Source organism: Canis lupus, chromosome 23 (assembly GCF_011100685.1).
Source record: "Canis lupus familiaris isolate Mischka breed German Shepherd chromosome 23, alternate assembly UU_Cfam_GSD_1.0, whole genome shotgun sequence".
NCBI classification, from domain to species: Eukaryota; Metazoa; Chordata; class Mammalia; order Carnivora; family Canidae; genus Canis; species Canis lupus.
The window spans coordinates 28,127,878-28,153,502 of NC_049244.1; the positions used below are offsets into that span (position 1 = coordinate 28,127,878).

Genomic DNA, 25,625 nt, shown 5'->3' on the forward strand with positions numbered 1-25,625 from the left:
AAAATGTAGAGAGAGATAAATGAAGCTTGGTGGTTTCAGAATGCTGTTCGTATTGTGTTTGATTTAGGATTTAGCAGTGCAAAACTCCAATAAAATATTTACATACTTATTTCCAATCCAGCGGGCTCAAGACTGACACCACTGCCTTTCATGTGTTCCTATAACTCACTGCGTAATTGCTGTTTTCTTTCAGTGTCTGAACCTGTCAGGAGGTTGGAAGCTTGCATTGTGCCTTTGCATTTTACTAAATTAAGCTTCTTCGTTTTCTTGCTTCACCAAATCACGTTTAGACCTCATGCCTTCTGTTCTAAAACAGACGGCCTGATAGAAAGTACAGTTTACCTTTCAGAATGGGTGAGATTTGTGGCATGTTATCAAAAGAAGGGAGATGATTATTCATTATTCCATTATTCCTCTCCTATTTTGTCTCCTGGCAATGGTGGAGGAGTCTCATTCCCCACCTCTCTGTGGCTGAACATCCCTATGGGAAGTAGCAAAGCCACCTCATTGCTTTCTGGTACTGCGTGTGGGACCTTCTCTTCAGATGTGCCCGATTGGCTATCAAATGCCCCTGTAGTGGGCTTGGCATATTCCCCAAGAGACCATGCTGGCTTGAGTTCCCGTTTACCCTCTGAAAGGCTGAGCATTTGAAAATGTGAGAAGGTACAAGTTGGTTCATGGGGCAGATATTCGAACTTGCAGTTTCTTTGTGCCCTAAGTCTGGTTTGGGGTATAAGTCCTCCAGCATGGCTGATTGACTTCCCCAAGGTATCCTGTTCCTCGTTCCTGCTGCTCTCAGCTTCACGACCCTCAATCACAACATCATGAGATCGGAGGTATTTAGAGTTATTGGAACTGTGGAGATGTAAGTCAACCCTCTCAGGTTGATGTCTAGGAACCTCTTTATCCTCATTTTCCTGTTTCTCTGCTAGTTTGGACAGGTTGGCAATTTACTGGTGGCTGCTGGCTTCTTTTACTAAATCTAAACAGGAGAGATTGGGGACTTGAGCCATGGAAGAACCAAGAGCCATAGATTAGATTAGATTATTAGCCAAGGGAATGAAAAATGAGGTTACACATACAAATTAGATTTCTCTCAAGAGCACAAGCAGTATAAAAGATCGACAAATCGGAACAACTTATACTAATGGAAGCAGAAGTAATAGAAAAAGCAAATAAGAAGGTAAAAGGAAAAACATCAGCTAGATGGCCAAATAAGACACCCTTCACTCATATCCCCTTCTCCCTAACAACCATAATTTGGCATCCATCTCTGAATAAAAGTGTCTTTTTGTGAGAGCACTGGAATCCAGGTAGGAGACCATGAAACCCAAGGTAGTGCAAGCTCGAGGAGAGCCGTTTTGAGAAGGCAGGCTCACACCCAGGTACCTGACTTGCTAACTGTGGTCTCTGCCACAGACCCAGAAATAGCTCTGTATCCCCGAGAGTTCAGTTACAGCCTCCTTGGCTTTGGTCCTGTCACTGATACCACATGCAAGGACCCTGGGCACCATGCTCACATGTAGATGCTGAAGCGGCCTGTGAATCAGCTCGAGCTCCTCTTGGCCATGGTCCAGGAGCCCCTGGAGGTGATGCCATCAAGATGGCAGCATAGGTTTTCCCAACTTCAGTCCCCTTCTCAAGATGACCAACTAGCTAGCAACTATCCATAGGAAAGACACTGTTGTGAAAATCCCAGAACCCTGGGGGGTTAGGGTGAAGCACCCCCTGGACCACAGAGATTAAGAAAGATGGCTTTAGGAGGTAGGAGGAGCAGTTTCACCTTGATCATGTTGCCACTCCCCCAGGCTAGCACAAGGATCACTGGGGGAATCTGCTGGATTTGACCACTGAGGATCAGACAGCAATGGAGAGAGGGGAACATGGCTTAGCACAACTGGCACTCAGGTCTTGTGAGATCACATGTCTGCTTGCTGTTGTACCTGGGTGAGATCCCAGGCCAGTAAGTCAAGCCCATGGTCCTGTCTGGCCAGGGAGTGATTTGAGTTTCTAATCAAGGGGCTGCATAGGACATGGGGCCCTTTCTATAGCCTCACTTATGCAAGGAAGCAAATTTGCAGCCCCATGCAACTGCCAAGCATAGCCTTCAGCCCCGCCTGACAAGAAGTGCAAAATTCCTGCATCTGTGCAAAATTCCTGCAGCCCTGGTGAGGCGGGGAACCAATCCAGTAGCCTTGCTCAATTGTTGAACATAGTCTCTGGCTTCACATGACCTGGAAGACTGAACAGTGACCCTGGACAGCCTTGGATCACAGCCTCTGGTACTGCCTAGGCAGAGAGCCCATCCAGTGTCTCTGCCCAAATGAGATGCAAAGACTGTGGCTTTAATCTACCAAGGTTCTCAGACAGTGACTCCGCCCAACCTCAAAACACAGTCTCCAGCCCTACCCAACTGCAGGATCCAGTGGGTGGCCCTGCCCAGGTAGAGAGCCTGGACAGCAGTGTCATCCAATAGCAGAGTACAGCTGGCAGATTACCTGATTGTGAAGCTCCACCTGTAGCCCCACACATTTGAAGTACAGCCTGTGCCTCTGCCTGATTGGAGAACAGAGCTTTGTCCAACTATGAAGCTGTCAAAGATTTAAATAGCCAAAGTAAAACTAATGAATTGCTGAAGTAGTAATTGGTAAAAATTATTGTGCATACAGTTTGCAAACCAGGAGCCCTCAAACCAGAACATGGAATGAATCCTCATATATATTTTAAATATATACATATATATTTTAAAGATTTTATTTATCTATTCATGAGAGACAAAGAGACGCAGAGATATAGGCAGAGGGAGAAGCAGGCTCCGGCACAGAGAACCTGATGCAGGACTCAGTCTCAGGACTCAGGGATCGTGGCCTGAGCCAAAGGCAGGTGCTCAATCACTGAGCCACCCAGGCGCCCCTTGGGTATATTGTTATAAGGCAGCTTAGAGAGTGAGAAAACAGTGACTGTGTATTCTCCACAGTAATTAGTTACAATATTCTAATTTTCAGTAGTTACATCATACCAATTTTAAATCACAGTTCAAATTTGCTTATCATTTCTAGAGGCACAGGCAAGAAATGATCCAGGTCCAGGTAGCCTTGCAGAAGAAGCTAAATGCACTTTGCCTGCATGAGTAAGCTGGTTCAGTCTGCTCAGGGAACTTTCAAGCCTCATCTCTGTCTGTCCTTGATTTTAACAATTCCCTCTGTTCAGGCTTTCTCTCTGCAGGCTGAGAGTGTGTCCAAAACATTACAGTGTTATTCTAAGTTCCTGCTGTTGATGTAGTCAGGCCAAAGAAGTCACATATTCACTATTTTCATTAGTTGGGTCATCAGGCCAGAGGGCCATGTGATCACTTCTTCATAATTCATGTGGTTATTATTGATTTCATCCAGTTGTCTGACCCCAGTGGATACTCTGGCATATAGAGTGGCTGCTAACAAGCATTGAAAACCTTCGAGAATATACAGTGTACTTGAGAAGTTAATGTGAGAGCAGCCAAGGCTTGAGAAATTCCCTAGAGCACTGATTCTCAGGAGCCAAGATTTAACCAATGAAATAAATCAAATGGGTTATAATCAGATTCAGGCTTTACCTTTCTAAGCCCATGTACAATTTTTTCACAAGTTGTTTACAGAAGTGCAACATGATATATTAGCAAACACACACCAGCTGGGATGAGTGAACTTGAGGATGTCATATTTTAGGAGACTGTGTAGCAGGTGAGCTTTCTCCTAAATTAGGCCTTTCTATGAAGTAAGCAAGCAGTGTTTTAATGAGAGGCATTTCTATGGAAACAAAAGAAAAACAAAGGTTAATAGTTTGAGCAAATTATAAATTCAGTTTTCTGATCTTAGAAGCCAGGTGAGATTTCTCGATGTCAGGTTCTAAGCATCTTTAGATGGAGAAGGCAAGCAATGGCAAACAGATGGATTTTCTTGGTTTGCAGTGTGAATGTGTCTGGTGACCTTTCTGAGTGGCCCCAGAGCAATAGGCAAAAGAATTATTCACACGCTGAATTGTTGTGGTGAGTCTCTGAGGCTTATATCAAGTCGTTCAGCTTTAGCTTGCATAGCTTTGGGAAAAGGGCAGCTATTAGTTTCACAGTGATTCCAAGTCAAAATAGTGGGAGAAAATGGAAAATGTTAGTTTGGGAGTTTTAGACACCTATTGGAGGAAATTAGGATACAGGAACCAGTCCAGTGTACAGATAGAAAACAATCTTCAAATACAATTAACAGTATTAGAATCTGATCTCTATGAAGGTATATTACTGAAGTGTAATTTTTTTCCTGTATAATCATTTCCTTTTGCATCAGAGACAACAATAGAAAGACTAATTTGTTAATAAATTAAATCTAGTTTTTAAAAACTTGGCTTGATTATTTATGTAAGTGCAATAACCATAATGATTGGCCATATAGGGTCTTTTAGATCTGGAAAACAAAACATTAAAAAAACTATGTTTTAAATTAAGTCATAAAAATAATAATCATCCTCATTAGTTCATTTAGTCTTCTGTTTTAATTCATGTTGATCTGGATCTTATGTTGGCAGTTTTAAAAATTCGTCTGTTTTCCATCACGGTTTTAGAAATTCTTAGCCAGTTCAGTGTTATGATCTTAAAGTTATCAGAAACCTGCATTCTAGAGTACTTGTCCATAAATTTCTCTGAAGATGATATATATATCATATGTATGATATGTATATATGTATTCATGAGAACACAAAGAGAGGCAGAGAAACAGGCAGAGAAGCAGGCTCCTTGTGGGGAGGCTGATGCGGGACTCGATCCCAGGACTCCAGGATCACAATCTGAGCCAAAGGTAAACGCTCAACCACTGAGCCACCCAGGTGCCCTTGAAGATGAAATATATTTATAAAAGTCTTTGAGTAAAACGGTAACTATAAATGACAAAAGGCTTAAAAATGGCCATGGCTAAAGATCAGAGTTCGTTATAATTTAATTGACAGGGAAATTTGTTTATCTGTGATATCCAATATTTTAAGATAATAGTTGGAATTATGGCTGATAACACTGTAATAGGACAAATAAGATTCCCAGGAATTCCATATAATTTCTGGAACATGTATATGAATAACTTCCATATAAATATTCCCTAAAGAAAGTTTAGTGTCACTTGTTATTTGATAATGATTTCCATGAAATTTAAAACATACAGGGATCCCTGGGTGGCGCAGCGGTTTACCGCCTGCCGTTGGCCCAGGGCGCGATCTTGGAGACCCGGGATCGAATCCCACGTCAGGCTCCCGGTGCATGGAGCCTGCTTCTCCCTCTGCCTATGTCTCTGCCTCTCTCTCTCTCTCTCTCTGTGTGACTATCATAAATAAATAAAAATAAAAAAAAAACATACAAAAGTTATATAGTTTTTTTTTAAAAAAAAGAACAACTATTTTTTAGAGAAGATTCAGTTTGCTTAGGAAGTTCAAAGATTTGATAAAGACAAAACATAGAATCTTTGTTTTTTATTCAGAATACATTTATGGTAAAGAAAAACATTTGTTGGGATCCCTGGGTGGCGCAGCGGTTTGGCGCCTGCCTTTGGCCCAGGGCGCGATCATGGAGACTCGGGATCGAATCCCACGTCGGGCTCCCTGCATGGAGCCTGCTTCTCCCTCTGCCTGTGTCTCTGCCTCTCTCTCTCTCTCTGTGACTATCATGAATAAATAAATAAAATCTTAAAAAAAAAAAAACAAAAAAAAAAAACATTTGTTTACAAACCAGAATCTAAGAAAACTGTGTCCTTTTAACAGAAAGAAAAACCGAATTCTGATTTTGCACCAGTATACTTTTGATATTACAATTTTTCCTATTTTCTTTTTTACTTAACTAAATCCATTTTAATCTTAGCTTGGTCACACATAAAATTCCTTTCTCGAAGTATGTAGGTGTCTCAGGTGGTTAAACACTACTTTTGGCTCAGGTCATGATCTCAGGGTCCTGGGCTGGAACTCTGTCTGAGTCTGGCTCCCTGCTCAATGGAGAGTCTGCTTCTCCCTCTCTCCCTCCCCCAACTCATGCTCTCCTTCTCTCTTTCTCCCTCTCAAATAAACAAAACCTTTTAAAAAAAATTCCTTTCTCAGGAATCCTCTTACACTGTTGATGGGAATGCGAGCTGGTGCAGCCACTCTGGAAAACAGTGTAAGTTTCCTCAAAAAATTGAAACTAGAGCTGCTCTATGATCCAGCAATTGTACTACTACTACTACTAGGTATCACCCCAGAGATACAAATGTAGTGATCTGAAGGGGCACCTGCACCCTAATGTTTATAGCAGGAATTTCCACAATAGCCAAACTATGGAAAGAGTTCAGATGTCCATCGACAGATAAATGGATTACTAAGATGTGGTATTATATATACAGTGGAATACTACTTAGCCATAAAAAAACAAAATCTTGCTATTTGCAATGACATGGATGGAACTAGAGGGTATTATGCTAAGCAAAATAACTCAATCAGAGAAAGACAATTATCATATGATCTTACTCATGTATAGAATTTAAGAAAAAAACAAGATCATAGGGGAAGGGAGAGAAAAAATAAAACAAGATGAAATCAGAGAGGGAGACAAACCGTAAGAGGCTCTTAATCATAGGAAACAAACCGTGGGTTGCTGGAGGGGAGGGGAGGTGGAGGGATAGGGTAATTGGGTGATAATATTGAGGAGGGCACATGATGTAATGAGCACTGGGTGTTATATAAGACTGATGAAAGACCTCTACCTCTGAAACCAATTATATATTATATTTTAACTGAATTTAAATAAAAAAGAAAAAAATTTAAAAATTACTTTTTCAAGATTGATTTTCCACAAACCTACTATAGCTTTCAATATATAGATTTTGTTCTTTTTCCTTCCTATTCTGCAACAATCATTTTACTTAAGGATAAAATTATCTTCTTTTATTCCCTTTACCAAAAATGCATCTCTATTCATCATACCTTCTCTTATTGAAAACATATTCTCTACGTTTCATGTACAGTCATTTCTTAAATCCTTATTATTTCTAGTAGCTTTGCAAAACGAAAAGAAACACACATAAGAAAAAACACAAAAAACTTCTCGAAACCGCTTTTCTTTTGCTGATGATTTCAACTTTATTAGTTCATGCATTATTTTCTCAATTTCAAAACGTACAAATCTTACGTAGGCAAGAATGCAAGACAATTGCTATGGAGTAATTACAGACTTACTCTTACAGGACAACATAATTGCCTACATAATTGTTAAATGAATATAAACTCCTGTGTCATATAGTTAAAATAAACCATATCCCTTTTGGAAATTACAAGATGAGATTCACTTGTGTCTGTAGGCTCATTCTAACACAGCTCAATTAGAGTTGTTCTACTGGGAATAATAGAACAGGTAAGGGCAACAAGATCCCCACATTATGGCTAAAGAAGATTGCTCCATGTTGAGTAGTCAGAAAAAAGACTTGAAAAATGAGTCAACAACTTCTAAACTGATGGCAACACTATAAATATCCAGGAAGCCACAAACAGGATTCCCAGCCTGGTAATGGTTGTAAGAAATGGGAAAGTTCTTGTAAACAAAGATTGCTAACTGGCTACAAATCTGCAAAGAGAAGGTAACAAAACTACCACAGAGTGATCATAGCCTGGGCTTGGGGAGTCACCACCGTGCATGTATTGGACAGAAATGGTGATTGTTGTTGTATTGGCCTCTTCAGGTGGTTGCACAGACCCTTTTATTACTCAGTTTATTGTTTTACAAGAGCAGTGGCTTTCAAACATGTTGAGTCATTCCATGGCAGGAAATATGGCATATGCTGTGGGGCAGCACATACTTACATGTATAAAACCATATGAGTAACTGAAAGAAAAGTTTAATGAACTGACACATATTTCTTATGTTCAGTATTTGCCATGTATGTACTCGGTTTTGCCTTCTATGAATTTATTCTCTTTTATTTATATCTTATATATAAGATATATCTTATATATTATAAGATATATTATAAGATATATATGATACAAATAAACCTATAATAATTCAATCTATGAATTATAGATAAAGTGAAGATATATATTATCCATTTATCTGTATGGATAGATATAGATTATATATATTTTTCAGTTTAAATAAATATTAATCAAAATTCACCAATGGTCTGTGACCACAGTTGGAAAAAGGAGAAGTTACAGTAAATCCTTCCATCGTAGGAGAGAGCTCTCATGGGTGTTCCACTGCTTCTCATCTTCCAAAAGGATGCTTGCTGCTTTGCCTGTATTTCCTTAGCACCAATGCACACAGTTTGCATGGTTAATTTGTGATTATTATTCTAAGTGTTCTGAGTTTCACTTTGGTTCATTTTATATTCTCAACTCTTCTTCCAACCTCTTCAATTATTTGACAATTCAAGTTGCTTTCTCGTGAAAACTAGAGAGCAAGGGTGCCTGCGTGGCCCAGTTCGTTAAGAGTTCAACTCTTGGTTTCTGCTCAGGTCATGATCCTGATGCCCTGGTCCTGGGATCCTGCCTGCCTCAGTCCCTCCAGCTCTCTGCTCAGCAGGAAGCCTGCTTCTCCCTCTCCCTCTGCCTGCTGCTCCTCCTGCTTGTGCTTTCTGCTCTGTCAAATAAATAAATAAAATCTATAAAAAAATTAGCACACAATGTGAACTATCATAGATAAGCATTCTATAGATTAGCCAATTTATAAGAACATTTCAAAATTGTTAGAAGTATATTCTTTCTTACATTAAATTTTTTCAGTATGGCATAAAGCATGTTTACAAATAGACCCAAATGTGTGTTTTTGTCTCTGTATGAAAATTAAAAAGCTGAAAGCAGATAAACTTATGTTTAACATTTAGTTTGTTTGATTTGGAAATGATTTAGATATTCAATGACTATCCATTATTCAGTTTAACTTAGCATGAACTTCGATCTTATTTATATTTACTTAAATTACTTGTTTTTAACAATTATGCTTGGATTAGATCTCTAAATAATTTACATCATCTTAAGTTCTTTTGCTTGTTGACAAATTTTGAAGAAATGCCTGCTTTATTAAGCCAACAAATTTAAATTAGCTTTTATTTATTGAGGATTATCCCAGATCAAGTGAACTTGAAAAATATTTGGGTCAGTTTCTGTGTTTCTGAGAGTATACTCAATTTATATAAATGTTTAATTTTTTGAGCCAATTAAATAGATCTTTATAAACTAATCTTGGCAATACCATCTGGAGGTAGAAAAATATCCCATATCCACATTATACACACAAAGACATATGTAACATACAGATAGACACAGAGATCTTATAACTATTGTTTTAAAATTTTTAGTCATTTCTCAGGTACAAACCTGAAAAAAATAGCTGAATTCAAATTGTGTTTCTGACAGATGGACCAAGTTAAGTAAGGTCACCTGCTCAGATGGCCAGTTTTTTACTATAGATTTTTATGCTTCGGGGGTCCTTTTAGAACTAATTTTGAAGTCATTTTGTCTTTTAGAAGCCTCTGCATACCAACCAAAGGATGACTTCCCTTGTCTGTCTCAAAGAGGTTTCGGACTTCTCTTTTAAGAGTTCCACTTAAGAGGAACCTATCTAAAACAGAGATTCCCCAGGATGGCCATTGTGATTCTACATTATTAAAAAGTTCACCCAGGGGCACCTGGATGGCTCAGCTGTTGAGCATCTGCCTTCGGCTCAGGTTGTGATCCTGGGGTCCTGGGATCGAGTCCTGCATCAGGCTCCCTGCATGGAATCTGCTTCTCCCTCTGCCTTTGTCTCTGCCTCTCCCTCTGTGTCTCTCATGAATAAGTAAATAAATATCTTAAAAAAAAGTTCAACCATTTTTCCAGAAAGGCTCAAGATCCTGGTCCAAGAACCAGATAGAATCAATCTTGCCTTTGGATATATCCTAAAATGTCCTAACAATTGTTCTAAAACATCTAGAATCACGTGTTTTTCCTGATTTTGAACAGGATGGGTGACTTACCCATCAACAAACAAACACGGAAACAAGAAAGCGAAACAGAAACAGAAACAAGTGTGCACAATACAGTTGGAGAACTCAGAATGTAGAGAGTGGAGCTCAGACCCAAGAGAGACTCCCCCTCAAGCTCCAGGGACAGGAAAAGGCTGTGAGCTCTGTGGGCTCTCTGGCTACCAGCTCTTGGTTGCTCATTGGCATTGGAGTTGTTGAAAGTCTTTCATGGATCCCACCTCTAACTCCATAAAGTATCAAAAGTTCAAAACAGTCAACACAAAACCAATGAATCAATGGTAATTCGCAAAATTTTACATCACAAAGAGACAATTTGCAAAAAGACAGTTTGCAAAACAGGAAGACTCAAACCAGAACATGGAATGCGTCTCAGGGGTATACCGCTCTAAGAAGCTTATATAGTGAGAAAGCAGTAACTGTTTATTCCTCACAAAGATTGGTTACAATATTACAATTTTCAGTTGTTGTCTCTTATCAATTTTAAGAAACAGCTCAAATTCACTTGTAATTTCTAGAAACATAAGCAAGAAGTCATCCAGGTCAAGTTAGCCTCCTAACATAAGCCAAATTAAGCTTTTCTGCATGACTAAACTTGTTCTGTTTGCTCAGGGAACCTTCAGGGCTAGGCTTTATCTGTCCTGGATTTTAACAAAGCCCAGACTGTGGCCCCACCTAAAACAGCTAATGGCACCATCTAGTCACGGAGCACAGCCTAAGATTCCACCAGACCAAGAGCAATTGCAGAGCCTGTCCCACAGCACTGCCCAGTCGCAGAGTCCATGGACACTGTCCTTTTTTTTTTTTTTTTTTTTTTTTTATTGGTGTTCAATTTACTAACATACAGAATAACACCCAGTGCCCGTCACCCATTCACTCCCACCCCCCGCCCTCCTCCCCTTCTACCACCCCTAGTTCGTTTCCCAGAGTTAGCAGTCTTTACGTTCTGTCTCCCTTTCTGATATTTCCCACACATTTCTTCTCCCTTCCCTTATTTTCCCTTTCACTATTATTTATATTCCCCAAATGAATGAGAACATATAATGTTTGTCCTTCTCCGACTGACTTACTTCACTCAGCATAATACCCTCCAGTTCATGGACACTGTCCTGCCAGGGAACACAGCCTGTGAGCTTGCTGGACCAGAGGTGATTACAGAGCCCAGCTAGTGGCTCTACAAAAATGGAAACACAACATAGTCAAACTTCTGGGTTGTAGCAAAAGCATTTATAAGATGAAAGTTTAGTAATATCAATGCGTACATTAAGAAAAAAAGAAAGATCTCAATTAAATAACCTAACTTTACATCCCAGGAACTAGAAAATGAAGGAAAACTTAGCCCAAAGTTAGCACAAAGAGGAAAATAAAGATTAGAGCAGAAATAAATGGAACAGAGAATAGGAAAACAGTAGAAAAGACTAACAAAAATAGGAGTTGATTCTTTGAAGAGAGAAACAAAATTTGCAAAACTTGAGCTAGAGTCACCAAGAGATAAGACTCAAATAATGAAATTATGAGTGAAATTATAAATGAAAGAAGAGACATTACAACTAAAACCACAGAAATACAGAGGATAACAAGAGACTACTATGAATAACTATGCCAACAATTGGATAACCCAGGAGAGATGGATAAATCCCTAGAAACAAAAAACCTACCAAGACTAAATCAAGGAGAAATAGAAAATACAGAGAATGGACCAATGGGTAAGGATACTGAATTAATAATCAAAAACCTCCCAACACTGAAAAGTGTAGGACCAGATGGCTTCACTGGTGAATTGTATCAAACACTTAGAGAAGAATTCTCAGACTTTTCTGAAAAATTGAAGAGGAGGGACCACCCCCTAACTCATTTTAGAAGGCTAACATTAACCTGAGACCAAGGCCAGATAAGGACACTATGAGAAAACTATAAGCCACTGTATCTGATGAATAGATATGCAAAACTCTTTCTTTTTAAAAAGTTTTTATTTAAATTCCAGTTATTTAACATACAGCATAATATCAGTTTCAGGTATACAATTTAGTGATTCAACACTTACATATACTATACCTGGTGCTCTTCACAAGAGCAAGATTCTTAACAAAATACTAGCAAACTGAATTCAATGGTACATTGAAAGGATCATATGCCATGATCAAGTGGGATTCATCCCTGGGATGCAAGGATGATTTAACAAATACAAATACAACAAATCTACTAATGTCTCACATTAGTAGAATGAAAGATAAAAGTCTTATGATTATTTCAATAGGTCAAATAGATATTTGACAAAATTTAACATCTTTACTAATAAGACAAACCTCTCCACAAATTGGGTAGAACAAACATGCCTCAACCGTAACAAAGGCAATATATGACAAGTATGACATATCATACTCGATGGTGAAAGGTTGGAGGTTTTTCTTCTAAGATCAAGAACAAGACAGGGGGACCCACTATTACCATCCTATTCAACATTGTTGGAGTAGGTAATCAAGAGAACATGACTGCCAGTTGACCCTCAAGTTGGACTTAGGCATTCAGAAGCCCCTCACCTCTAGCTGGTCCTTGGTATGTATGCTGTACCTACCATTCCCATATTAGTAATTGTCCAAAGACATCACCTCAAGAGAATAAGGTGTTGTTGAGACCATCTAGACAACATATGTGACTGAACCCCATTAAGGCCTCTACATAAACTTTTAAGATTCTGGTGGGCAGGTGTGGAGATCTACATATCTTGCAACCACACAGGAAGAACCTCATGAGTAATTTCCCTTGCTTATTAAACCTGCCACCTACCAGTCTGGAGTGGCCTGCCTCTTTTCTTGGTTTCTCCTTGCACTCTGTATATAGAGGCCACTTGGTGAACCAGGAGACCTACTACTATAAGTCCTATTGCCAGAGCCATCAAACAAGAAAAGAAATATAGTCATCTAAATTAGAAAAGAAGAAAAATTGTCTTTGCATAAGATATGATCTTATATATAGAAAATCCTGAAGACTACCAAAAAACTTAGGATTAATGAAAAAATTCAGCAAAGTGCATGATACAAAATAAACATGCAAAAATCAGTTGCATTTATATATACTAACAATAAACTATCAGGAAAATAAAAGAAAAAATCCCATTTGAATAGTATCAACAGCTATAAAATACTTGGAATAAATTTAACCAAGAAAGTGAGGGATCTGTATGCTGAAAACTAGAAGACATTAATGAAAGAAATTGAAGAAGACACAAATAAGTGGAAAGATACTTGTGTTTATGGATTGGAAGTTCAATATTATTACAATATCCATACTACCCAAAACACCTACAGATACAATGCAATCTCTATCAAGAGTCAAATGGCATTTTTCACAGAAATATTTTTTAAAAACCCTAAAATTCATATGGGAATAATCAAAGATCCAAATAATCAAAGCAATCCTGAGAAAGAACTAAGCTGAAAGCATTATATTCCTTGATTTCAAAGTACTCTAGAAAGCTGTAGTAATCAAAACAGTCTGGTACTGACATAAAAACAGATACATAGACTAATGGAACAGAATAGAATCCCTGGAAATAAACTCATTCATATATGGTCAATTAATTTACAACAAAGGAACCAAGAATATTCAATGGTAAAAAGGGAAGTCTTCCTAATAAATGGTATCTGGAAAAGAGAACAGTCATTTACAAAGGAATGAAACTGGATCCCTGTCTTTCACCACTGAGAAAAATTAATTCCAAATGGATTAAAGATTTAAAAATATAAGACTGCAAATCATAAAACTTCTAGAAGAGAGCAAAAGGGAAAGAGCCTCCTTGGCACTGGTCTTGTCAATGATTTTTTGTATATTACACCAAAAGCTCAGGCAATGAAAGCAAAAATAAATAATCAGGGCTCCATCAAACTAAAAAGCTTTTCTGTACAGCAAAAGAAATCAACAAAATGAAAAGGCAACCTATGGAATGGGAGAAAATATTTGCAAACCTATCTGATAAGGAATTAATATCTAAAATATACAAGGTACTCATACAACCTGATAGCTCCCCCCGCCAAACACCCTGCAAATAATCTAGTTAAAAAATGGACAAAGGACTTGAATAGACATTCTCCCAAAAAAGATGTACAAGTGGCCAACAGGTGCATGAAGAGATGCTCAACATTATCAGTGAAATGCAAATCAAAAACCACACCTCACATTTGTTAGAATAGCTATTACCCAAAAGACAAAAGATAACAAATGTTGGTGAGAATGTGGAGAAAAAAACTGCTGTACACTGTTGGTGGGAATGTAAATTGGTGCAGCCACTATGGAAAACAGTATAGAGGTTTCTCAAAAAATTAAAAATAGAACTACCATATGTTCCAGCAATTCCACTCCAGATATGTATCCAAAGGAAATGAAATCACTATTGTGAAGAGCTGTCTGCATCTTCATGTTCCTTGCAGCATTGTTTACAGTATCAAAGACATGGAAACAACATGTCATTGACAGATAAATGGATAAAGAAATGTGATACATACACACACAAGAATATTATTTACACATAAAAGAAGATAATCTTGTTATTTGCAACATGGGTGAATCTGGAGGGTATTACAATAAATTACGTAAGTTAGAGAGTGCATATGTTGAACAGTCTCACTTATATGTAGAATCTAAAATAACCACATTCATAGAGGCAGAGAAGAATAGTAGTCTTCAGGGTGGTGGGGGGAAGAATGTGTGAAGGCAGTTGAAGGATATGTACTTCCAGTTATAAGATGAATAAATCTGGGGTATGATTACATCAGTAGTTACATTAACTACAGTATAGTATGGTTACTATAGTTAACAATACTGTGTTGTATACTTTAGAGCTGCCAAGAATATAAATCTTAAAAGTTCTCAGCACACACCCACCCCTCACCCCACCCCCCAGGTGATGTATTTGTTAACTAACTCATTGTGATAATCATTTTGCAATATATGCATATATCAAATAATCACCTGTATTCCTCAGACAATGAAATTTGTCAATTATATCTCAGTAAATTGGAAAAAAAGACAATTGAAAATTATGGAACATGCTATTTGGGGGAAGGCGGGTATTAGAATATTACATGGTATAACCCAATAGATAGCAGTTTGGCAATACTTATAAAATCTTAAAATAAACATACCTTTGACATAGTCATTCCACCTCTACAAAATTAAGCTATAGATATATGCATATATTTATGAAATAGTGTATATGCAAAGTTGCAATATTTATAGTGTTTATTAAGTGCCTACTGTGTGCCAGGAACTAGAGATATAATGACAACAAGACAGAAATCCCTATTCTTTTATAATGATGAGCAAGACAGACAGAAGTCCTTATTTTCTTAGTTTCCAAGCTCTAGGGAGAGAAAGCTAATAAAAATAAATGAACAAGACATGCGTCCCTAACTCACTTGCTGCTGCTCCACCATTTTAGTGCCAAGACATGCAGAGTGGGGACCTGAGCTAAAAAGGAAACCAGAGTGGAGCCAAGCCAAGAGATGTAGGCTGGAGTGAAGCTGCACATGATGGCCTCTCAGGATATCTTCTTCGAGGCTCTAGCACCTACAGGAAAATAAGGCAACTGAGTCAAGCCTGGGCTGGGTTCAGCCCAGTCTCACTTTCCAAATATACATCCAACCTGAGGAAGGATATATACACAGCTCTGAATATTTATTGATTCCTGAATCAGCATGGTTTTTTAGAGAGGACTTCCTTTCATCCCTGAGTTAATTTCCTGTTCTTGAAAAACATTACTGAAATATAGACTAGAGAGTTAAATTCTCTCCTCCATAGATAGCCTGTATTAATTGATTGGAAAGTTTAACATCATTAAAATAGCAATCCCGGGGGTGCCTGCGTGGCTCAGTTGGCTAAGCATTCAACTCTTAATTTCAGCTCAGGTTATGATCCATCCTCACATCAGGCTCCATGCTCAGCAGGGAGTCTGGTGGAGATTCTTCCTCTCCCTCACCTCCTACTCATGCTCTCTCATGCTCTCTTTCTTTCTCTCTCTAAAATGAATAAATAGGGCAGCCCAGGTCACTCAGCGGTTTAGCGCCGCCTTCAGCTCAGGGTGTGGTGCTGGAGACCGGGGATTGAGTCTCATGTCAGGCTCCCTGCATGGAATGGAGCCTGCTTCTCCCTCTGCCTGTGTCTGTGCCTCTCTCTCTCTGTGTGTGTGTCTCTCATGAATAAATAAATAAAATCTTATTTAAAAAAGAATAAATCTTTTTAAAAATGGCCACAGTGCACAAATTTATCTACATGTTCAATCCAATCTCTATAAAAATCCCAGCTGCCTTTTTTTGCATGAATTCACAAGGGTATCCTAAAAATCATTTAGAAATACGTGGGGCTCAGAACAGCCAAAACAACTTTGAAAAAAAACAAAGTCACAGGACTCACATTTCCTGACTCCGAAACTTCCTACAAATGTAGAATAGTCAAGACTGTGTGGTATTGGCATAAGAATAGACATACAGATATAAATGAAATAGAATTGAAATTCCAAAAATAAACCCATTTACTTATGGTAAATTTGTTCTTGATTTGCGTACCAAGACAACTCAATGGTAAAAACAAAGTCCTTTCAACAAATGGTGCTAGGACAATTGAATATCTACATAAAGAAGCATGGAATCATATCCCTACTTCATACCACATACAAAATTAATTCAAAATGATTTGAAGACCTAAATGTAAAAGCTTAAACTATAAAACTCTTAGAAGAAAACATCAGAGTAAATCTTCATGACTGTGAAGTAGGTAATGGTGATTTATTTATTTTTTTTAAAGATTTTGTTTCAGAGAGCACAAGCATGGGTGGGGGGGGTGGGGCGAGGGGAGAAGCAGACTCCCCACTGAGCAGGTAGCCCAATGCAGGACTCGATTCCAAGACCCTGGGATCATGACCTGAGCTGAAGGCAGACATTTAACCGACTGAGCTACCCAGATACCCAGTAATGGTTATTTAGCTATAACATCAAAAACACTAGAAACAAAGGAAAAAAATAGATAAATTGGAATTAATCAAATTTAAAAATTATTTGTGACTTAAGGACACCCTTAAGAAAGTGAAAATAAAACCCACAGAGTGGGAGGCACATATTTGCAAATCATATATCTAATAACTATCTAGTATCCAGTATATATAATGAACTCTTATTACACACTAATAAAAGATGAGTAACCCAGTTAAAAATTGACAAAGTATTTGAATGGGTATTTCTCTAAACAAAATTTAGAAATGACCAATAAATAAATGAAAAATACTCAATGTCGTTCATCATTAGGGAAATGCCAATCAAAACCACAGTAAGATACCCATCTATACCCACTAGAATAAAAAAAAAAAAAAAACACAGAAAATAACAAGTGTTGGTGAAAAGTGTTGTAGAGAAAGAGGGAACTTTACTCACTGCTGGTGGGAATGCAAAATGATGCAACCATTTAGGAAAACAATTTGGCAGTTTCTCAAAATGTTAAACATAAAGCTACCATAAGACCAAAAATTCCACTCCTAGGAATCTACTCAAAGTATTTCCTCAAGAAATGAAAACATGTATCTACGCAAAAATGTGTACACAAATGTTCGTAGCAGCAATATTCATAATAGTAGAAACAAGTGTCCCAACAACAGAACAGACTTTTTAAATGTTGTATATCATCCATGCAATAGAATATTAGCCATAAAAAAGAATGAAGCACTGGTACATGTCACAACATAGATAAATCTTGAAAACATTATGTTAAATGAACATTTTCAAACACAAAAGTCCATACTTTATGTGTTTTCATTTGTATTAATGTCCAGAACAGGCAAATCGATAGAGAAGACAGTAGATCAGTGTTTTCCAGAGTCAGTGGGAGGGAAAAATTGGGGAGTAACCACTAATTGGTATGGGGTTTCTTTTGGGGTCATGAAAATGTTCTATAATTAGTGACAAAGGATACAAATTCTGTGATACTAAAACATATTGAACACTTCAAAAGAATAAACCTTAGAATATGCAAATTATATCTCAATAAAAAAATTAATGAATAAGTGAAATATGTGGCATGTTAGAACATGATGAATATAGATTTAAAAGTCATTATTGGCACTAGTCAGCCACTAACTAGGGAGGGGCATTGTTAGTGGCCATCCGTAGCAAAATAAGGGTTTAGTCTAAATGATTTATTGAGTCTCTTCCAAATCTAGCTTCCAATGACTCTCTCAATCTTCATAATCAAGAAGTTCAAAAGAACTGCTGGAAAAGTCAACTCTAGAAAAAAACCCAGCCTTTACATCTTTGGTATCTCACTTAAGGCAGCTCTATTTTTGCATATTGGGCATTAATCTCTTAATCTCTTTTCCTGTTTATAAAAAGTGACTACGAATCTAAAAGACTATAATATCCCCTGAAGATTTCTGATTGATTGTGAGCTGCATGGAGAGAAATGCTGAGCTAAAGTAATTTGTAAAACTGAGTATCTCTGTAAGTTCAAGAACAGTTTTCGTAAGGGTTTCATGAAGAAAGAGAAATGGGTAGCTGTTGGCTTTTTTGAGCCAAGGTGTGAACATGCATTGTCATGTTCATTGTTGACATAAATGTCAATGAGCATAGCCATTGTTGACATAAAAGTAAAAGGTAAAGGGGGTGCCTGGGTGGCTCAGTTCAGGTCATGCTCTCTTGGGTCATGGGATCGAGCTTAGCATCGGGCTTCATGCTCATCGAGAAGTCAGCTTGAAGATTCTCTCTCTGCCTCTTCCCCAACACACACACTTTCTCTCTAAAATAAATAGATATATCTTGGGGCAGCCTGGGTGGCTCAGCGGTTTAGCGCTGCCTTCAGTCCAGGGCCTGATCCTGGAGACCCGGGATCGAGTCCTGCGTCAGGCTCCCTGCATGGAGCCTGCTTCTCCCTCTGCCTGTGTCTCTCTCTCTGTGTCTCTCATGAATAAATAAATAAAATATTTTAAAAAATAAAATAGATAAATATTTTTAAATATAAATTATACGTGATTTGTAAGGACACAGACCTCGTATGAGGCATACGTATAGTGGTTAAGAGCTTGGGCTCTCACAGCAACTTCTTGCAAGATACATCTATGAAGGCAAGGGAAACAAAAGCAAAAATGAACTATTGGGACTTAATGAAGATAAAAAGCTTCTGCACAGCAAAAGAAACAGTCAACAAAACTAAAAGACAACCTACAGAATGGGAGAAGATATTTGCAAATGACATATCAGATAAATGGCTAGTACCCAAGATCTATAAAGAACTTATTAAACTCAACAGCAAAGAAACAATCCAATCATGAAATGGGAAAAAGACAAAACAGAAAGACAAAAGACACGAACAGAAATTTCACCAAAGAAGACATACACATGGCCAACAAGCACATGAGAAAATGCTCTGCATCACTTGCCATCAGGGAAATACAAATGAAAACCACAATGAGATACCACCTTACACCAGTGAGAATGGTGAACATTAACAAGACAGGAAACCACAAATGTTGGAGAGGATGTGGAGAAAGGGGAACCTTCTTGCACTGTTGGTGGGAATGTGAACTGGTGCAGCCACTCTGGAAAACTGTGTGGAGGTTCCTCAAAGAGTTAAAAATAGACCTGCCCTACGACCCAGCAATTGCACTGCTGGGGATTTACCCCAAAGATACAGATGCAGTGAAACGCCGAGACACCTGCACCTCAATGTTTATAGCAGCAATGTCCACAATAGCCAAACTGTGGAAGGATCCTCGGTGTCCATCGAAAGATGAATGGATAAAGATGTGGTTTATGTATACAATGGAATATTACTCAGCCATTAGAAACGACAAATACCCACCATTTGCTTTGATGTGGACGGAACTGGAGGGTATTATGCTGAGTGAAGTAAGTCAATCAGAGAAGGACAAACATTATATGGTTTCATTCATTCGGGGAATATAAAAAATAGTGAAAGGGATTATAAGGGGAAAGAAGAGAAAATGAGTGGGAAATATCAGTGAGGGTGACAAACCATGAGAAACTCCTAATTCTGAGAAACGAACAAGGGGTAATGGAAAGGGAGGTGGGCGGAGGGGATGGGGTGACTGGGTGACGGGCACTGAGGGGTGGGGCACTTGACGGGATGAGCACTGGGTGTCATTCTATATGTTGGCAAATCGAACTCCAATAAAAATATATACAAAAAAAAAAAAAAAAAAAGAGCTTGGGCTGTGCAGTCACCTGTCTAGGTTGAGATCCTGGATCTATCCCTTACCAAGCCACCTGTACCTGTTTTCCTCATCTGTCACATACCACATAGTATTTGTCCTTTCCCATAAGACAGTTGTGAAGATTAAATTAGATGATACTCATAAAGTGCTGAGAAAAATATCTAAGCCATGGCAACGTTAGCATTCTCGGTTTCCAGTAAATACTCCAAATGCTTAATGAGCATTTTAAACACACCTGGCATTACTTGACAAGTACTTGTTTCCAATGAATTGTCTTGTAACCCAGATTCCCTAGTAATTATTTGTTATACAGTGAGATTTTTCATATTGTAAATAACACTCCTTTTTTTTTTTTTCAGAATAAAGGCAAGAAAACGTCACTAACAAAATGAAGATCCTACTAATTATATTTGTCTTAATCCTTTGGACTGAAACATTGGCAGATCAGAGTCCAGGTACCAGTATATTTTATCATCATTTAGGAAAATAAACATTTTTATGTCTTAACTAACATTCATTTTAATGCATAGAAACAAAGGATTTATTTCTTTAACAATCAAAAACAATCAAAGCAGACAGCATTGACTTGTAGTTGGATCAAGCAAACTTAATCTTTCAAAGATGACAGAAAGACAAAGCCATGGGCAAAAGGCATGAATTATGCTACACCTGGCTAAAAAAGCTTTAATTATTCATTGATTTGCTCAGGTCCCAGTGTTCCATGTCTCTGTGAATAGAGCCAATGCCTTTGTTTTGTAGGTCAGTCTGCATCCTAGGATTTCCTGACAAATTTCTGAGTTATTTTGAAAGAGAGAGCAATTGTTAAGCACATCACTGATTTCTAGTGTGGAGGTGGCTGACTGCTAAAGTGGATGCTGGTGGTGCCTCCCCTGGGCCCGACTCTTTTATTAGGCCAGAACCCGGATCGTGGTCCCCCACCCCCTCACCCAGCTGCTATAAATATTGCCTGTAACAGCACACAGACATGGTCCACTTTCTCAGGAGAATTGCTCTTGGCTTTTCTAGAGTCAGCTTATGCAGGACATTGTGCCCATAGCCCTGTGCTTCTTTCCTGCAATTTCTGGAGATGGTCTGCAGCCAACAACTGAGTGAGTGATGAGTATAACAAGTTGGCCCTCTTGCCTTAGAGAGAGGCATGCTCCACAGTCCTCTCAGATCAGGAAAACATGTTGCTTTGCCTCTCTCCTACTTCCCTTACACTGCTTCCCCTTGGCAAAGCCTCGCCTCCAGTCCCTGTCCCAGGATCTGCTTCTAAACTCTCCAACCCAAGACACCTGCTTGCTTGATATGGTTTCTCAAAGTTACTCTTAGTCCAAACACCACTTTGGGGGCTTTCTTGTTTATTATTTAGTATAATGTCAGAGTTTCGGTTGAAAGAAGGAAGGAAGGAAGGAAGGAAGGAAGGAAGGAAGGAAGGAAGGAAGGAAGGAAGGAAGGAAGGAAGGAAGGAAGGAAGGAAGGAAGAAAAAACATCTCTGGTATAGAGTTGAGAAAGAAAAAGAAAATTATTGCTTAACTTTACAAAAGTCCTCTTGTTTGATATCTTCACAAAACACAGTATAACTTCTTCTGTTTGACTTCCAGAAGACACTTTGCTTGGCATTCTGAGTTACTCTTGACCTAGGGCATAGTATCAAATGAGTATTGTGGTCTCAAATGTAAAGGCTGAACAATCAATCACTTTGTTTAGGTTTGTGGTCATCTTATTTTGATAGGGCCAGGCCCTGAGTATGCAGATGTCGTGTTTCTGGTGGACAGCTCCAATCACCTGGGAACTAAGTCCTTCCCCTTTGTGAAAACGTTCATCAGCAAAATCATCAACAGCCTCCCCATCGAGGCCCACAAGTACCGCGTGGCCCTGGCCCAGTACAGCGACCAGCTCCACAGTGAGTTCCAGCTGGGCACGTTCAAGAGCAGGAACCCCATGCTGAACCACCTCAAGAAGAATTTCGGCTTCGTTGGTGGCTCCCTGCGCATAGGCCAAGCCCTCCGGGAGGCCCACAGGACCTACTTCTCCAGGCCCGACAGCGGGAGGGACAAGAAGCAGTTTCCCCCGATTCTGGTGGTCCTGGCTTCGGCCGAGTCCGAGGATGACGTGGAGGAGCCCTCGAAAGCCCTGCGGGGAGACGGAGTGAGAATCATCTCCGTGGGGCTGCAGAGCGCGTCTGAGCAGGAGCTGAAGGCCATGGCCACGGGGCAGTTTCATTTCAACCTGCGGTCGGCCAGGGACCTTGGAGCGTTTGCCCCAAACATGACGCAGATCATCAAGGAAGCCACCCAGTACAGGGAGGTAGCGGCCCTGGACGATGTAAAAGGTAAGGAAGGCCGGGTTAAGGAGGCACCAGTCTGGGGCAGGCGGCTCTGCGCATTCCTCCCTCATTGCCTGCAGCTCACCTTCTGGTGTCCACGATCCCCCATGCTGAGGTCCTGGACACTTCTGCACATCCCTGTCAACTCTTACGGCCGTGTTTGCTTGTGCCTTTTCTCTGACAGGCATCCTCTTGCACCACTCCTTTGTCTTCTTACAGCTTGGATGCCTCCTGACATCATTTAAATCTCGGCCCAATAGTCCTATCCTGTTGCAAGGCTTTCCTTTCAAATTTCTTTTTTGTGTCTCCCAGTTCCCTGTGCACGCTTGATGACAGAAGCACTTCCCAGAGTGAAAAATTACTCATTCCTGTGTTGGTGCCCTCCACCAATGCACATTGTTGGTCGCACATTGAAGGCAAAATTGGGAACATCCATGTGTATCTCTGTATTCTTCAGGCCTACACGGTGCTTGACAATGAGCTAGTATTCTATTTCTTAGTGAGTGAAAAAGTCTTATGGATAAAGAAAGAAGTTCAGAGGGACGCCTGGGTGGCTCAGTCAGTTAAGCATCTGCCTTCCATTCAGGTCATGATCTCAGGGTCCCGGGATCGAGCCCTGCTGCCAGCTCCAGCCCTGCTTCGGGTTCCATGCTCAGCTCCCTGCTTCTCCTTCTCCCTCTGCTGCTCCCCCTGCTTGTGTGCTCTCTGTCAAATAAGTTAAAATCTTTTTTTATGGTGAAAAAATTTATATTTAGATTTATAGCCGGCTGGACTCAGTTTAGATGATCCCAATTTTGTTGGAAATATCCAAAGCATCATAGTCAGGAGCCAGTCGAACATATGCTTTCTTCTCTCCGGCATCAGGCCTGATCAAGGTGTTGACCTTGGCCACATCAATGTCATAGAGCTTCTTCACAGCCTGTTTGATCTGGTGCCTATTGGCCTTGACATCCACAGTGAACACAAGTGTGTTGTTGTCTTCTATTTTCTTCATGGCTGACTCAGTAGTTAAGGGGAACTTGATGATGGCATAGTGATCAAGCTTGTTTCTCCTGGGGGCGCTCTTTCAAGGATATTTGGGCTGCCTTTGGAGACGCAGGGTCTTGGGTCATCGGAATGTAGGTGACATGTGGATCTTGTTTTTTTGTGACTGTGCACGCCTTTCAGCACCGCTTTCTCAGCTTTCAAAGCCTTTGCTTTGGCTTTGGCTCTGGCTTTGGGAGGGACAGGGGCTTCCTTCTTCGCCTTCAGCACCATTTTCATGAAAGGGCAAATAAATTAAAATCTTAAAAAAAGAAAAAAGTTCCAAGTCTGTTCTCTGGCCCTCACAGTCCTGGCACAAGCATGGGGCACCTGGTGAATACTCCGTAAATGCCTGTCAGCTGATGCAGGGCTTCCCTGAAGCATGTTAGGCTTCCCCTAAATGCGAAGGATAGCTTTCCAGTAAGACCAGGCAGAGAAGACTATATCTCCCCTCAGTTATAGAGTAGAGCCATGCAGCGGGCTGCAGTTTTGAGCCTACCATCTGCTCTGTTGGCTTATCCCCTCCTGCACTGTTTTATTCTCTTTATAGGTAAAATCACTCTAATGAGTGTCAGCACCTGCTAAACCCTGGAGTTTGACTCATTCCCCTTCTCAATTATGCAATCATTTTGTGCTCTTATTTTTTTCTTTTGCATTGAAGACACACTTTCCCCCCACATTTTAACATTTTGATATTAGGATGTGTCTTGCAGTGATGCTTTTTTTTTTTTTTTTTTTTTTTTAGTTTCTAAGAGCTGCCATTAAATAATAGTATCCTTGGCAGTAGCCTGGACTTTGAATTGAAGAAATATTAGAAATATTTCTGACAAGTTTATGGGTATGAATGAGACAAATTACTAGCTCAGATTGAACTGATTCAGTGCCGTTTCTTGTATAGTTTAGCACCTTAACTATCACATCTCCCAACATAAAATTTTCCCCAACTTATTTTCTGAGAGCCACTGAGAGTTTTTCATATGGCAGTACAGACCATTCCTCTCAGGCTCCATCATCCATGTTGATGCCTGTTGTATGTACATAGCAGCTTGACAGCAACATCTTACTTCAGTCACTGCAGCTGGTTTCCCTGGTGGGGAGGTCAAGGGAGGGCTGTTTCTCAGCTTTTTCCCTAAGCAGCCACTCACCAGAACCACCAGGTCCCATATCTGCCTTCCTGCCGGTCCCTGGAAATCCCCGTATTTCACACAGAAATGTGAAAGTTCTCCTTCTCATCTGATTTTATTCTTGATCCCCTAGGCCAAAAGGAGGAATATTTATAATCCCATTCCCATGACTTACAATGTCTCACATGAAAAATGCTTTGTGTCTTAAGCGAGTTTTCCACAAAGACCTCAAAACAGAAGATTTTTGAGTACAAATAGTTTACCTTGGCAGGTGATCCCAGACAGCATTAGGAAGGAATGGATAAACTGAGACAGGAAGCTGCCCATGAGGTGTTGATGGGCAGGCAGGATGAGCCAGTGCACAACCCCAGCGAGGCACTCAATAAGTGTGCCATATTCATGAGAGGCTTCCACCATTCTCTCCAGACTAAGGTGGAAAGACTTCCTGGCAGAATGGATTTCCTGGCTGCCTCTGCACTCTGCAGGCAATGATGGGCCATTCTGAGCAGGTACTATCTGGTTCCAAGACTTAAGGAAGTCCTGCTGTGGTACAAAGCTCTTTGAACACCAGGTCAGAAGCCCCAGACGCTGCCACTAGGTGGCTGTGTGAACTTGGGGAAGTGATGTCATCTCTGAGCCTTGCATCAGTCTTCTCATTTGTAAATCATGGGAGCTGAGATGACCTTCAAACTTCCTTTCTGCCCCACCATTACCGATTCCATGGCTATAGCTATGGCTTGATTTTGTAGTAGAGCCAGTTCAAAGCCTTAGCAACCAATAGATTCCCTGAATAATAGGAAGTTTATTTCCCTTGTAACATTATACGTCTTGTGCTCAAGGTGACCAGTTGCCTCTCCTCTATTCAGATACTTGGGTTGGTGGAGGGTCTTCTATCTTCATGTATGACTTCCAAGGTGCCCTGGGGATTGTTATACAGCTGGTG

At 39.7% G+C, this 25,625-nt stretch overlaps 1 protein-coding gene and 1 long non-coding RNA gene across 12 annotated transcripts in view; one reads left to right on the top strand and one right to left on the bottom strand.

Annotated features, from left to right (window-relative positions):
* The window catches only part of COL6A5 (collagen type VI alpha 5 chain), a 129,523-nt gene that overhangs the window by 18,944 nt on the left and 84,954 nt on the right, over nucleotides 1-25,625 (top strand). For all 7 annotated transcript variants that reach the window (XM_038570812.1, XM_038570813.1, XM_038570814.1 and 4 more), the window contains exons 2-3: nucleotides 20,565-20,660; nucleotides 21,942-22,541. In XM_038570812.1, coding sequence (XP_038426740.1) covers nucleotides 20,594-20,660; nucleotides 21,942-22,541 — 667 coding nt within the window. In that variant the 5' untranslated portion in view covers nucleotides 20,565-20,593. The remainder of the gene's footprint in view (nucleotides 1-20,564; nucleotides 20,661-21,941; nucleotides 22,542-25,625) is intronic.
* Nucleotides 24,354-25,625, bottom strand: part of LOC111091930 — a 32,732-nt gene continuing 31,460 nt past the window's right edge. For 4 of the 5 annotated variants that reach the window (XR_005377017.1, XR_005377015.1, XR_005377016.1 and 1 more), the window contains one exon: nucleotides 24,354-25,619. This is a non-coding gene — a long non-coding RNA (uncharacterized LOC111091930). The remainder of the gene's footprint in view (nucleotides 25,620-25,625) is intronic. The other variant, XR_005377018.1, reaches the window with a different exon arrangement.